Below are 16,867 nucleotides of genomic sequence, written 5' to 3'. Positions count from 1 at the left end.
CACTACTGTAACTTTCACGCTTCAAAATCTGTTTGAGGAGATAAATATTATCATAGACGTAAAGTATTATGTATTGTATTTGTTTTTTTTCAAATACTTGAATCTTAATTATTTTGAGAAAATACGCATTACATTACGCACTTATTGGTAACTTTAATCGTTTTCAGTATACTGTATTGACGCGACTTTATTTGTTATTTTATTAACATCATCCAGGTGGGGCTGCACATTGGTGGTGGTGTAGGGGAGTCCCCATTACCTGTAAAGCGCTTTGAGTGGAGTGTCCAGAAAAGCGCTTCATAAGTGTAAGCAATTATTATTATTTTCTTATTTTTTAACTGTTCGACAGGTTGAACTCTAACTTGCTATGTCAGAATATGTCTCCTAGAGGGCGCATTACAATCAAAAAAGATTGTGCGGAAGTGGGACTCAATCCCATTAGGAGGCAAGTTATCCCTTTAATTAACCTTAATAGTTGTAGGATATTCCACAATAAATCTAATAAACAACGGGCCGATCAAATCTGGCAACATTATCAGGAGCTGTCGTCAAACTTAGTGAATCAGGCTAGAACTGTGAGTTATATACCGTATACAGTATATCACCTTGCAACTCACAAATGGCAAGCAGTTGTGAGCCTTGATAGTACCTGGATGGGAGACCTCCTGGGAAAGCTAAGGTTGGTGCTGGAAGAGGTGTTAGTGGGACCAGTGGGGAGCACTCACCCTGCGGTCTGTGTGGGTCCTAATTTGAATTGAAGGACATAAAAGCTACCTTACAAGTTAGATAGTCAAATACAGTAGATAAACTAGAAGAGATTATAAACTGAGAGAAATGTATGTCATTGATAAAGCTGTTTGGCATCAATTCATGTGATGATATTTAAAGATTTATTATCAGAGGACTAATTCTGTGGACTTCTGTGATATTCTTGCTGCAACATTTTTAATTTGTACCTAATCCATTCGTGTAGCTCTGCCTGTTTCTACCCATTATTTCAATATTTCACCTTTAGCATGGTGCTCTCTGTTCAAATGAATTACTGTAGCTACAGGAAACCCAAACTAGACAGGTCACATGGCATCCTCTCATTTGTAACCTCTCTCATGTGCATTGTGTGCATTGTTTTTAGCTTTGTTACTTTTGTAAAAAAAAAAACAAACTTAAATCCTACAACCACTGTCCTGCATAACTGGAACAAAGAAGGTGGGGAACTAACCAGAAACGGCCTTGGCCATTATAATGACAGTGATGGCAGTAATCCCCACTGCAGTGCAAATTAATCTGTTTCAATTTTTTCCAATTTTCTGGCTTCTAAAAAGGATTTTATGGAGCTTTCATAGAGCTGACCTGGGTTGTACTTGGCATTATGGGTCAATGTGTGTATGTGTGTGGGGGGCGATCATGTCTTTCCAGAACGTGCCACCAGGAAATGATTATAGTCACACAAAACATGTAGTAAGTAGATCAAATCATAATAAACAAATTATTCAAAAGCCTATAGGTAAGGGTGTATTTTATTCTTAACAGTCTTACACCTTTTACAGAGTGAAAATTATAAATGGTAAAAGCTTTGACACTATTACACGTACAGCCAGAAATACAACATCACACACAAAGAATGTCATGTCATCACTACTGAGTGTATATGTTTACAGGTAAAACTCTTAAGGCACATTAAATGTGAGACTTAAGCCCCTGTGGTATAATGTACGCCTAAAAATACACATTACAAACTTTTGTTTAAATGTGCTTAACAGCACATACTAAGCCAGCAAAAGATGCATATGCTCTCCAAAAAATGCCAGATTTTAAAATGGCATCCCACTTGTACTGTTTGTCAGCACAAAGGGGATCCGTTATGCAGTGTCAGGTACATTTATGGTTCTACTGTATACACATATGTAAATTACTGTATATAAAAGGAACCTTTTTTCCCCCACAAATAGACTTTTCAGTCAGTTTCAATATACTGGACACTTAAAAGCCAAACTGATGACTAGAGTCTCCTGCAACTGCTGCTGACAACAACAAATTGGACATTGTTTAGGACTAAGTCTGTAATTGCACTACTCTCTTGTGCACATAAAATATTAAGCACATTTATTTCCACAATTAACAGGTATGTGAAAACACTATAGTAAGGTTAAAATATGTATACTGAACGCTGTATAAATATTTTGACCGATTTAGTTATGTTTCTCCATGATATAAAAACAAGTGATTTCAATGATAATGATGCAAAACACAGGAGGAATGTATCATGCTTAAAACCACACTACTTCTTTTAATTTTATTTTAACTACAGTATTTAAAAGTTGAAAGAGAATCTAATATTATTGGGGCATTTATTATACTGAAGGGAGACTACGGGATAACTGGGTTAATTTCTGCAGCAAATCAATCCATCCATTTTCTAACAGCTTAAATTCAATACACTTTAGCAGGAGTGCAAGAGCGTTTCCTGACGAGCACCAGGCACAAGGCAGGACACACACCGGACTGGACACCAGTCCATTACAGGTCAAACACAGATATGGACATGCACGCACTTACACCAGGGACAATTTTCCCAGAAGCCAGTTAGCCTACAAGTACAGTACGTCTTTGGACTGTGGAAACTGGAGCACCTGGTAAAAAACAAAGTGAACACAAGGAGACTATACAAAATCCTCACAGACACAGTAGCACCCCTGGACCAGAACTGAACCCAAGGCTCCAGCACCGTGAGGCGGCAATGCTAACCACAACACCACGGTGCAAAACCTTTCTAAAGGGTTATCAATTTATAAGAACACAGATGTCATAAATCAAGTATATGTTTCCTTGCAAAAAAAAAAGCTATGGCTTTTTGACTACACTCTTGGTTCTAAAAAAAAAGAAAAGCTAAAATGATTGTTTGGAAAATGTAGACAATACCTTAGGATGGAGTTTTAAAGGTAACAGATACTGATCTTGGCTACATGTTGGAAAGACTGTAATTGTTGTTATGCTTCAGTGACAACTGTTAAATACATTACTGAATTCATTCTTACAAGTGATGTATGTTTTCTAATATTTTAGAATTAAGCACAAGACTAAATTCTACTTACACAACTCATCCATACTTCTTAAAAAAGATTCTTATTGATATTGTAAAACAGTATTAAAATTCTAATTGACTTATGATCACCTACACATTTTATAAGAATGAAGGAGGAAATACATTCTTATAACTGTAACAGCCCTCCTGATCAATGGCCACTGTGTACTGTACAGTATGTCTTTCATTTGCTGGATAGAAAGGGTGGCCTGCAATTTTTAAACTCAACACCCAACATATAATCAATATCTTAATTGCAAACTACTTAGAATTAATTATAGTAACAGCAAGAAGAAGCCATGATGGCAAAGTCTGTTAGTTCTGGAACTCTTTCCAATTTTCAAAACTTTACAGTATAATCCACAACTTCTCAATATTAATTTCTATTACAGTTTCTTCCAAGTTGATTCGAAGAGTAAAAACCATGCCATTATCCATGCTTTTTCAGTAAAGCCTTTAGCATTTATGAATGTTTAAGGGCACTGTAAATGCAATATCATCAGATATGCAGAACCCTTAAAATCATTATTTTACTTTACAGTGACAATTTATCATACATGGCCTTAATTCAACAGTCTGTTTACAGCTTCACCAAACAGACAATCTTCATTTCACCATTATTCAAGTATTTTGACAAGAAACTGTGTCAATGTCACTTCAAGGTATCAACAAGTTTTTGCTTTTGTCTAGTTTGATAATAAGCAGGGCTTCAGACAAACTTTGATATATACAGTAACATGAAGTCAAACATTTAGACAAGACAGTCCTGGCATACTGTATAATGTACAGTATAATATCTGTTACTTAACTTAATTTAGTTATTTATTAACCAAATCTATTCCCTTAAACCTTCAATGTGTATCAGTTTAGAAGATATTAGCTGTGTTCTTGAAACTAATGAAGTCATGCTATTTTATTGCAGATAACCAAGTTTCATATTTTTCAGAAGATAAACAGTGATGTTTTACAGGAGGGTAAGGTCATAATGAGGCACCAGGGATCCCGACACATAATTTTACTCTTCACTTCAAGAAAAGCAGAAAAAATAACACATGGAACTAGGTACTGTGCTTGAGTATTATAAAAGCCATTGACATCTCCCTAAGTTTATACAAAATGATACTCAATGCCTAAACAAGATATCTGTTCTTTTTCCTTGGTTACTGCACTAGAATAAAATGCAGCCCACAGACACTGGCCAGGAAAGGGGTTCCAGTCATCATTTAAGTACAAGAATTTCATCACATCTTACAGCCAGAGATGCTCAATACATGTTATTCTGTAATAAAGCATATAATCAGTCACAACAGAAAAAAGTCATTCTTACTGTAGTTCAGTTGAAAAGGAAATGTGACACTCCATTTACTGTAGTTTTTTTTCCCCCCAAAGACTTGACTTTAATATATTTTCCCCCCCATTTTGGAATATTCATTTCAGAACAGTGTCTTCGTTATTGTGGATCATTATTGGTGATGGGTGACTGCTGTTGAAGTCTATGTCATTGTAGTGTATACATCATTGTATATATACTACCATATATTTCCCATGTATTAATTTACTGTAGCTACACTATATCTTGAGGTCTCCCTCAAGGACACAGTGATGTCAAAGGTAGAGACGAATTTAACAGGGTCTTCAAGATTATTAGCCCTGCACAGCAGTTGTCCATGATGTGAATCAGATGTATTCCATAGATGATCTCAAAGGCAATTTTATGGACTTTATGAGCTGGAACCCCTTTTGTGTCATTATTTCCTAAAATCCTATAGACAGACACTATGATCTAATCAAATGTGTTTTGTGCATATTTGTATATATAGATAAATATAATATACATATAATATTATATGATAATATAATATAAGGAAATGTAACATACTTCAGTCTGCTGTCAAGGTACTTTTGTGAATTACGGTATTGTGAAGACCAAATTACTGTTTTTTCTCAAGTATTAATGAACATTTTTTAAATTAACAACTGCAAAATGATTTGTAAAGAAACCACCATAAAACAATTACATTTTGGCCAGGCGCATCATAGAATTTGCATATAAAATATTATTATATAAAAGCAGAAAAGGTAAATCTCTAAACATTTGTCTACGTGAATGTTTTCATAAACAGTATATACACACAAAATTAAAGTTGATTTACCTGAAAATTTAATTTAAAAATAATACTTTATTTCTGAAAAAGAAAAGACCCCAAGCATGTACTTTTTCTTAGATAAATGAAAAAAAAAAACACCGGTCTCTCTCATATACAGTATATATATAGTGACCAATAAAAATCCTGAAGAAAAAATGTATCTTACACTATAAGAATATTTATACTAAATACTGAAATACACACTATAAAATGTATTGTTTTACAGAAACCGAGCCATCAATGAATTATTTCCCTTTTTCTGTTTAAAATGTTGAAATCATTTGAACGGATGTCATCACATAGTTAAGGAGGTAAGAGTAATTCAAGCAAACTGATGAAAGCATAACAGACTGCTACATTCCTTTGCTTGAAATTTCAAGCATTAAGCTTCAGATTTACTAGGGACCAATCCTGCCTTCTCATTTGGAATATGGAAACAAAGGTTCTTGTGCATTTTATTTAAAAAAAACAATAAAGGCCACAAATTAATTCATATATTTTGTTGTTGTCCAACACTGAGCATCAGCAAGACAGAAACATTCAGTTCCAACGTGCTCTAGATGAAAAGTGATTGTCACAGCATACAGTTTGTGTCAATGCTTCCCTCTTCTGTTTACTCTCTGATTTTGAGTGATATATCTGCACCCTACTGTGTTCTAAAAGTAGAGGCCTCCATTGCCACATGTTAGAAAGGTTGGATATGATGTTGTTTATAAGACAGTCCCACAGAAATTGGAAAACACAGTGGCTGACTGACTCCACTTCACAAGCTTCCCAGCTGTAAAGAAACTGTTTCTGCTCATCCAAAGATGATGCTCTAATAAGTGTCCAAGAATCACACTGAAAGATGACCCTTCTTCAGAACTGCCCCCATAGGAAACACAACAACATGTTGGTTTTTCATTGCTTTTGTTGAATTTGAACAACAGCAACAACAAAAACAACTCAAAATCACTTTGAACACTGAATTACACTACGTCGCGCATTCACACACACTCACACTCACCTTGGACATAATCGGAACAACATTATGGTTCCAATGCTTCTGTGGCTAGAACACGTGTCCCCCCCCCCCCCCATTAAGAGAGATTTTCAGCTGGCATGTTCATATATTTAACCTTGTAACAGGATATGTTGAAGAAGCACTTCTTTTGCATAGTCTTTGGTGTGAAATGCTTAGCATTTTGGTCTAAAGATGTTCGGTCCAGAAAATCAACAAGAAAAAAAAAATCAAGTTTGACGTGACACTGCAGGTGAATGCCTCAATGGAGGTGTGCATCGGTATCTCATTCCCCTCTGCTGCTCTGCACCATGGAGTAGTTCTTGCAGGAGTTCTTAAAACAGCTGGGAGGCCAGGAGATGGGCCAGGCAAAGGTGCAGGGGACCTGGGTCTGCACGTTCTTCTCAAAGAACCGAAACACAGGATTCCACCAGACGCGCGAGAGGTAGTTGTTAGAGCACGTCTTCAGTGCCTGTCCGCAAACAAACACAAAGCAGAATTTAGGAATTAAAACAAACTGCGTTTAAAAGTTACGCCTCCTGAAGTGCTCGGACACAACTTCAGTTCAACTGCACTCTGGCTTAGCAGTGGTTTAGCAAAGAGAAGCACTGACATCGATTTCCGTCAGCTGTGTCAGAAGGTTTCATGGAGTCAAGAAACCAAAGTACCACTCAGGTATTAGACATTGTGCTGCTGCTTGACTTGGCATTTCTAACAGATGTGAACGAAATATTGAAAAGTCAGAGCTGTAAATAGTAAGGGATATAAAAGACATTTCCGGAGATGATTATCTGAAAACGAAACCTAACTTTTGGATACAGTACATGAGGTTGAACAAAATGAAACATTTTACACCTGCTGGCCTTCTGGACATTAGCAAGTACAGTGACATCTTGACTAGAGCCTAGAATTCAGAGAATCTTTGACTAGGTTTGACCTAGATATTGATGACAGATTTAATGATTTTCAGCTTTGCGTGATCCGGACATCAAACCTAGTCTTTGAAGTGGATGTTAATGTCATTTCTGAATAAACTAGCTTGCTGCTTAACCTGGATTAAGTAGCTTTGGAAAAGGAGGTTATCATAACATAACTCTCAAACTGGCAATCGAGGTAGTCTTACTGTATGTTGATTTTTGTAGGGCTGTGGATACAGGGAAATACAGTATAGTAATATCTGCACAGTTGTAATGAAGATGTCTTCCTTGTTTGGTTCTACATCCATTTGTGAACTTTTGTGAGTCCTCCTTTCCTGAGGAACCTTTATCAAATTTAAAATAATACATTATGCTTTAACAGCTACATATCTTCTTACCATTTATTCTTTTATTTTCAAGATATTTTCAAGGAGACCTTCTACTATACAGAAACAGCTTGCCAATATGAATCCAATTGCAAGGAAAAAATGAAATTGTTGTTGTAATTGTTTGATGGCATTATCTCTGCTCTTACACTTACAATATATTAACAGTAAATCTTCCCATTACTAACATTGAGAGTGTTGAATTTACCCTTACCACAGAACCAAACATTAGTTGGCATTAAAAGCTTTTTCATGCTGCTTTATTACACTGAGGGGAATCTCTCCCTGATTTTCAAAAGGGTATTGATGACAAAAAACAGTACTGGGAGTCCCACTGATCCCATCAAAACAGCACTCAAGAATAAGTGATAAAAACAGAGTGGAGATTCCAGAAAATACAGAAATGAGCAGTTTGGAAGCAATTGTAAACTCTTTGCAAAATAGGTCATTCGAAAAAATTAAAATGAGTCAGGTAGTTCAAGCACAGGTTTCAGATACCAGATCAGTATCCTGCATCTGACATTTGATTATTGTCAAGAATGCTTTAAACAGCTCTTATTAGAATTTAATTTACGAGAGTTATGTCTACATATACAGTATATAACTTAATGTTATATTCTTATAAAACATAAAGATTCTATATCATTTTAATAAATTACATGTTTAACAAAATATACTTAAAAAATCACTTAACAACTTTTATGTTTTCTGAAAAGCAGAATAACTTTGTGTTCAACTCTGAACATCACCTGACAAGGCAAGGGACAATTGAAGTCTGGCTTGTGTGAATGTGTTTGGTTTGGCTTAAGTCAGCTTTTGTCTGCTGTATTTAGAAGATAGCAAAACCTGGAATTACTACACTAGAGAGAACCACATAAGGTCCCTTAGTAACAGGTTGTTTTTTCCTCATTTGTTTTGTACATCTGCTGGATCTTTTGACTTTTCAGCATGTTTATCTGTCAGCTAGAACCAGACTGTATGCAGTATTTTTTGACTCATCATCCAGCTTCACACTTACATTACACACTAACCATTCCTGATAATTATGAAGACAGTCATCCAGACTTTAAATTGGATCGATAATCTGTGCTTACATTTTAGAAGTTAGAAACCATTTTAAAAGCTTATATTTATTCCCATGATCGACAAGAGTGTTCACTGGCATTATTAGTTTCAATTCCAGAGCATTTTGATGGTTTATGGAATCCTATACCTACTCAGTACCTTAATTACTCTTGTCTATGTAACATGGATTCCTGCACTTGTTCAATAGCAAACTTCTCCATTTCTCCCTGACGCATCTACAGCCCAATGGACAACATGGAATTTAATACTTTTACAGTAGAACAATTTCATTATATGTAAATTAAAAAACAACAATACTTTGTCTCCAGAACAACCAACAAAGGTTGGAGTTTTTCTCCAACCAACAAAGAGGAATTGCCACAATTTCAAGCCAATGACCTACACTCAGGTCTAAAGTGGCTCTTGGTTTTCCATTAGTGATCCCCGGAGATTAAAAATTGCCTTTCTGTGAGTTAAACAGTGTTACCACTGTAAACAGTGTTTGCTTCTGACACATCTCCTGTCTAAATCACACTAAAGCTGCAGATCTTGGCTCAGATTCTTATTTAATCTTCAAGTTATTTTTCCATACAGAAAATTTCATTACATTAATTTGAAGTGAAAGAAACATTTTTCTTAAAAAAAAAAACAGCAAGAAATTACATCTAATGAAGCAACTGAAAAGCCTTGAGGATATAGGTCTCATTCTTCAGTAAGCATGAACACATCTACACACTAGTTATGTACAGTAGAAGAAAAACAATGTTGACCACTTAATCAAGTAAACAGATTACAGAACTTCTACCTACAGTAAACAACTGACATATATTTCTATAGAGATACAATAGCATTAAAGAGCTAAAAAGTTTGAATGATTACATAGAATTAATTGTGCAATACAAAGCAGGTCAATTCAAAAGATCAAGTTCAACAACCACTTCAACCAATCACCTTTACTTCACATAAATAATTTCACAACAGGGGCTGTACAATCTTCCGCAAAACCACAATTATCTTTAAATCACTTACAAACTAGAAAACAAGTGACCCCAGTGTTATCTCCACTGTCAAATTCCTAAAAGCTTTACTAAGCGGTTTACCAATATTTATTTTCCTTTCTTTATGGGAACTGAAACTTCTATACTAATATAGAAAATATCTGAAAGAAAAAACAGAGAAAGGTCTTACTACTTAATACATTTACATTTGAATATACTATACTTATTCTGTATTTTGCTTTGTTTTTAATTTTCATGTACTAAGCCTCGATTTAAGATTTTAAGTAAATGATTCTCTTTTATTTTAAACAAAGCACCTCCTCTGTATTTTCACTTTTTGGTTGCCTTGTGTTCTTAGTGGAAATATAATGGATGCAGGGAATTGTTTTATTGTATTTTTAATAGTAATTCTTTACATAGAGCTTACTTATATACTGCTTTTCTGGACACTCAAAGCACTTTACAGGTAATGGGGACTCCACTCCACCACCAACAAAGTACAGCCCCACCTGGGGGTGGGACGACAACAATAGTGCACCAATACAATCACCACACATTGGTGACCACATCAGAGTGGTTTATTAGGAGGTAAAGGCCAGGGGGAAATTTGGCCAGAACACCCGTATGCTTTTCAAGAAATACTCTGGGATTTTTAATGACCACAGAGAGCCAGGACCTTGGTTTTACATCTCATCTGAAGGTTGTCACCTTTATTATAGTATAGTGTTACCATCACTGTACTGGATCCACACAGACAGCAAGGTGAGCACCCCTTACTGGCGGCGCTAATACCTCTTCCTGCAGCAACCTTAGCTTTCTCAGGAGGTCTCCCCTCCAGGTACTGACCAGGCTCACGCTTGCTTAGCTTCAGTGGGCTGCCAGTTGGGAGTTGGAGTGGGATATTGCTGCTGGCTTTTTCGTTTCATCATCCTTGGGGATATTATGTTCAATTTGTTTATTGGATTTTCAGAGAAGACAAAATAATATTACACGTACCACACGTAACAAACACATGTACACCAACATCGTGGTATGCCAGACTTGGTACCTAAACAAACTGTATGAATCCAACATCAATATGAAAAGAGGGAGAAAGGAGAAGGAAAAAAGGAAACCATAGATGTACAGTAAAAGAGATAACTAAAAGGAAAAAAAGGAGTGAGAGATACTGTCCTTGAGGATTTTAATACTTCAGTATCCTTGAACATCAAAGAAGATAGACCTTCAAACAGTTTATTCTCTGGTTTTGCAAAGCATGGAGAGATAGAGATCAGCGGTGTTTAATTTGTCTTGTGAGCACTGCACTGCATATTTGCTGGCAGCAGTAAGATCAGTTGAATAACTAATGGCTGTCGACTGAGTGTTTGCTGATTATGTTCAAGAATGTACAAGGTTGCGCTGGTGTTCCTCCGACTCACCTGTACATTGGCCATTGTGTGGTACCACCAGAACAGACGCGAGGTGATGAAATAGGCCACCACAACGTCCACAGTGTAGTGCTCGTGGGCGACCAGGATGCACACTACCCCCACAGCACTCAGCAGCCAGCACACCAGGTGGTACCACCAGAACCGGCGAGGAGAATCTACGGGACAAACAAAAGGATGTATGGGAATAAATCTGAGAAACACCAAGAACCAAACTGCCAAAGGAATCAATCGCAGAGATTACAAACGTCAAACGTGGAACACAGCAAAAGACAAATCACAAACCAGATTTGAACTAACTTAATCTATAAAACAATCCACCTACTGTTGTGCAAGATCACTAAGAGGGCTAGGCCCGTACAATCCAAACGGGCGTAAGAATTTTAATAATGCTGAACGGGCACTTTAAGTAATGAGTGTGGCTTTGCAGTCAAAACATTTCCACACAACACAAGGCCTGACTGTTATGAGAGGTTTGTGGTTTTAAGTGCATTACTGAATGTGTCTTGTCAACTGCAGAACCAGAGCAGGGAGTGCCGGGGGGAGTCACGCGTCAAATTCACATTTTTTTAAGATATAGTCGAAGATCTCGGCGGTGTCAGCTCAAATCATGGCTGCCCCAGATTACAGTTTCATCATTTTAGAAATCCCAGCTAACCGAGTAATGAGTTGGTTGTGTGAAACTCACATTCCTTGATGAACAGGTAGGTCAGTGTGAGCATGACGGTGTGACCGCTATACAGGAAGTCTCCACACATCATGTGGGAGCCAGTAATGGACAACCCCCCACCCGATATCAGCCGCAGGATCCTCTGAATTTTGGCCTGGGAGTCCGCATAGAGCTGAGGGAGAAAACAAACCGCATCACTCTGCTAGAAAAGAGTCATGACAGTCGCATGAAAACCAAAAGTACCTACAGAAAAAATACAAACATCTGAGTACACAAGAAAAAAAGCTAAATTTGTAAACGTAAAATAGTGAGACCAGGTATTGTATGAAGGGCATACTGTCTGATAGCATTTCCGGAAAAACACAGCCACTCAAATGCTGAGAAAAATCACTTTTAATACTAGAAAACGAATATTAGTAACTTTACTAATTAAATAGAAAGGTGTCAAACATGTATCTTTAACACTCCTAATAAAGTTGTATTTTAGGTTTAAAATTGGAGCTGTTTTTTCAGCAGAGTGCTTGTGTTGTAATCATCAAACAAGATAATTATTTTAGACCTGAGTCCTTATTTTATTGTATATAAAAAAAATATCTAAGCCTATCTTTCATGGTAGGAAAAACAGTACAGGAAGAAATTCCCTTCTTTCATCCTAAATCGATTTTTCCATGAGTGCAACATTGAAGTGGGAAGTGTAAAATTCTTGAATTATGACAAGTCAAGATTGGTTAATGAAGGTAATTACAGTTCACGAAAACACACTGGCAGCCAACATTGATATCTCGTTCATTGATCGAGAGGGTGAGATCTAAAATCCAATGTACATTCTTCTCACTCACCTTTGGGGCACAGTTCATGTGCATGCCTGGTACAGGTAATGTTGTTATATACATAGTAATGCATCGGTACAGGTACAGAGTTCCCACCAAAAAGAAAAACCTTCTTCCGGCAATAGCCCTGGAAAATACACCAACATACTGTGAATTAGTAGAGTACGAAAACACCTGTTTTCTATGGAGAAGAGAGGATTCAAGCCTCTCGGTATACATCTAGGTTAACTTCAAAAACAATTTCTTATCAGACATTAAATATACCGTACTACTGAGACCTGAGGTGAACCAGAGGACTACTATAATGACTCCTACCTCTTGGAAGCTTTGTGTGTGCATGAAGAAAATTTTCACTGTGGAGATCTTAGCCGTTTGTGAAACCGTAGGCCAATACATAAATAAATATGAAAACTTTGACTCCCGCATTGAACTGGTGATTCAATATGCAAGAACCAGCTAACTAGCTCAACGTTTGGTTGAACAAGCCTTGACATGTTAGTGCATGCTGGTGGGGCTCATTCTTTAACCCCTTCTGCACTCTTTAATTTTAAGCAAATGAAAACAAATTTCCAAGCAAGGTCTGTTGCCATGCAACTGGATGGAAAACAAGCCCACGTACAGTGGTGTCAGGCCTACATAGCTTTTTTGCACATGGCATGGGACGCCATGGGATGCAAGGACAGAGCAGGCAGGAATGAACAACACTCTGGTAGAGAACATTTGCAGGGGGTGGCTGTGAGAGCAACCTTCTGTGCTATTAACACCTCTCCCAGTGTACTGCAATGACGTCCACTTTTTTTCCTCCTATTTTCCTATTCTCACAGTGTCGTGTAACACATAAAACCCAACTAAATGCCAGAATTACGAATGACGCAGTTGTTGTTTTTTTAAAAAAACGGATTATCCTTATTGATTTTTATGGGCTTGCTGCGTCCGTGTGTTTCGAAGTAGAAGCTTTATCCAAGGATTTGTCTTTCGTTTCATGGAAGAATCCAAGAGCAACATACAAAGTTTACTGTATGTGCACAGGTACACATATAATTAATTTAATCAGTGCATATGTATACACAAAGACTCTGCTTCAATACAGTTGTTCTAATTCACACAGTATAAAGACAACTGAGTAAAATAAATGGCAGCATAGTACAGTGGTTAGCATTGCTGCCTCACAGCACTGGGGCCCTGGGTTCAATTCCTGGGGTGCTGTCTGCATGGCCTTAGCTCTCCCCATGCTTGTGTGGGTTTCCTCTGGGTGCTCCAGTTTTCCTCCTCAATCCAAAGACATACCAGTAAGTTAACTGGCTCCTAGGCCCTGGTGTGTGTGTGTGTGTGTGTGTGTGTGTGTGTGTGTGTGTGTGTGTGTGTGTGTGTGTGTGTGTGTGTGTGTATTTGTGCCTGTGTGTGGATGGATGGAGCCAAATTATTCAGTTTATGTCTTGTTCTCTTAGCATTATTCTCTCAAAGATTCCTGGCTAAGACATCTGAGCTCGTTGTTCAGAATGAGCACGCTCAAGACAAATCCTGTGCACTGCTCCCTTTACCTGGGAACACAGGAGGTACAAAGGCAAGTCTCACTTACTTATATCGGAGGAAAAGCCACTGGACGAACCACAGTCCCACGAGAACCATGCCATTGATTTCCGTTACAGAGAAGGCCCACTGGACGCGATCCACGTAGTCAAAAAACTTATCAGGCAAGGGAGGACTGTTGTCCTTGTCAGGAACTCTCTCGTGCACCACTGTTATCATGACCGTGGTCAAGACCAAGTTGAAGCACGCATACACAAATGCAATGCCCGTTTTCCACCATTCCAGGGGCAGGCGGTTCTTAGATTCTGGCACAGATATCTTAATGTAGTCCTGGCGCTTTCGGATGCCCTTCCTCAGGCTGTTGGGCAAAGCGCTCTGTTTGTGGTGACCACTGCTGCTGCCGTCACATGACGCTGACATGAGGTTAGTCCTTGGACAGCCATTGGACAGCTCGGTATGTTCCTCTTCCACTTGTAAATCCAAGTGAGTGTTAACCGTATCCCCTTCACGAAGAAGCTGTGGAGATGCCATATATACAGTACACTGCAAGGTGTGAGCTACGGTGTTAGAGAAGAGGATTGAGTTTATCCTTTAAGGCAGGAAATTCCAACTTTTTACTCTCTGCTTTCAAACGTCGATAAGATGTGGAGTGTAAAAGGCTTTTGGAATGACAGCTGAGGGTCATGTAATACTGCCTACTTTTCCACAGGAAAAAAAGACATGCTCCCCACAGACACAGAAAACTACAGCCGTGGCCCTGAAAATAAGACAGATCACAATTAGTGAAAGGATCAGTGAAGTACTGCAACAAATCAATGATGAACAGAACTTTCTAAACCCTTGTTGTAAATCCTGAAGAATAGAATATGATGTAAAAAAGTTATTCTTCTTATTTTGTTTTTATACCTGTGCAATCCTTTTTAAAAAATAACATGCTGTGTATTATACTGTAACTTTTAACTTCCCTTCAAATCTCTCCTGTGCATTCAAAACATAAAAAGTTGCAAGACTTACTGAACATCTTTTATCAGAATAAAATAAATAACACTAATCTGACTAACAAGGTTATTGGTCTAACAGGTTCCTTGCTCTGCATCACTTTAATACAATGTATGTATTTGAACAGCATCTTTTTGTTCAAAAACATACTGTAGTCCTAATTAATCTTGCCAACAGTTTCTTCTTTTGTTATTTTAAAAGTCTGACATTAGGTATGCAGATAGAACGTGTTTGTTTTGCAAAGAAGGCAAAGAAGAACTGAAACCATCTTGAGATTTTCAGGTCACCTACAGAATGGTTGTGGATTCTTTAATAATAATTCTACTTTTAAGGCTGGTATCAAAGATGGGCATAAGCGCAAAACACTGTCAGTATTATTTTGTGCATCATCACTAATTATATGAATGGGGCTTTAAATGGGATTAGGTTCAAACAAATGAACTATGTACACATCATCAAGTTTTTAATTTGGGATGTGTGAAGAACATACAGTATGTTTCCTTATCTAAGCTAAAAGAAAAATGTAAAAGAAAAAAACTAAACCTAGGGCAAAACCTAATAGGACAAAACATGAAAAATAAACTCTTAGCGGGTCTCCACATGAAGATTTAATCCTAGCCTCCACCTAGCATTCATCAGTGCAACAGTTTGGTCAGCTCTTCTAAAATTAGGAGAGATCCCAACTGATCTCTCCCTCCAAATCAGTCCACTGGATCAAGGGAGCAGAACACTTTAAGTAGTCCATTACTTTCCACTGAAAACTAAAAAATGTGTTCTACAGAACCAAAGGTGATTAGCGTAATCATCCAAAGTTTTGGGAAAATACATATAAACTGCTTTATAAATGTTATATTTTAACTGCTGCACAATAAACATGTCTCTCAGAACTTAATATTCCTGAATATACAGTATATATACTGCATATCAGAACTGCTTCAAGAAAAGTAGACATGGCCTGATTTCTGCATACTGTACTGTATGTCACTGCCAGTTTTCCATTAAAGCACAAAACTCCTTCTGAAAACACTAAAGAGATGAAGAACAATATGACAGAGGAAATGGAGCACAAACATTTATACCATCTCACAGCTAGCAATGATAATGATAAAACTGTGTTCCAGGAGTTAAATCAAAAATAGCCTACTTCCTTGTGAATTTGATCTTGCCTTACAGATCTATCCACTTTCCTTGTGGGAAAATAAACTTCCACAGGAGACCACAAGCCTCAGTGATGTACAATAAAACTGTCCTCTCCATTCCTATTTTTAAGTCTCTCTTCCTGTGAGCAAGGCTGTACTATTCACATCTGAGATATGGATCAGTTATTGAACAGACTTCAAACGATTGAAAGTGCAGCAGACCTGGAGCAAGGAAGATATTCACCCTCCGAAAGCCAGTCCTTGACAAAGTCTGGAGGCTGAAAATACTTGATTATACCGGGCTCTAGCTCACTAAGGTAAAAACTACTCTGATCCCCTGACAGAAGACTATAAGGCTCTTTTTAAACATCATCCATGACTCAGATGAGAGGTAGCACACAACATCTAGGCCGATCACACGATGAGGAAAACTATCCAAGGGTCAGCAGGAAACATTCTGGCATCAAAAGTGAAAGGTACTGTACCATATACCAGCATTGCTTAAGGAAATCATGATCGTTATTAAGGCCTTGAAGAAGAGCACAACTTCAACGACAAAAACCAAGGTAGAGGTGTGGGGATGTATGTAACCAAACAACAAGGCCTATGCAGCACAACACAAGAAAATGCTGACAAAATTAAGTTTAAACAATCAAAATTCAAAACATTAAAGGTGG

The 16,867-nt window shown here is 37.5% G+C and overlaps 1 protein-coding gene across 3 annotated transcripts in view; it reads right to left on the bottom strand.

The window, feature by feature from the left end:
* Positions 1–1,499: 1,499 nt before the first annotated feature.
* Positions 1,500–16,867, bottom strand: part of sgms2a (sphingomyelin synthase 2a) — a 38,510-nt gene continuing 23,142 nt past the window's right edge. For all 3 annotated transcript variants that reach the window (XM_088624985.1, XM_088624995.1, XM_088625004.1), the window contains 5 exons: positions 14,102–14,809; positions 12,532–12,649; positions 11,711–11,864; positions 11,014–11,180; positions 1,500–6,701 (listed from right to left, as the gene is read on the bottom strand). In XM_088624985.1, coding sequence (XP_088481111.1) covers positions 6,516–6,701; positions 11,014–11,180; positions 11,711–11,864; positions 12,532–12,649; positions 14,102–14,583 — 1,107 coding nt within the window. In that variant the 5' untranslated portion in view covers positions 14,584–14,809 and the 3' untranslated portion in view covers positions 1,500–6,515. The remainder of the gene's footprint in view (positions 6,702–11,013; positions 11,181–11,710; positions 11,865–12,531; positions 12,650–14,101; positions 14,810–16,867) is intronic.

This window comes from Lepisosteus platostomus, chromosome 1 (genome assembly GCF_059453375.1).
Source record: "Lepisosteus platostomus isolate fLepPlt1 chromosome 1, fLepPlt1.hap1, whole genome shotgun sequence".
NCBI classification, from domain to species: Eukaryota; Metazoa; Chordata; class Actinopteri; order Semionotiformes; family Lepisosteidae; genus Lepisosteus; species Lepisosteus platostomus.
Note: the sequence above shows the minus strand (reverse complement) of the source record. Positions and strands in the feature narration are given on the sequence as shown.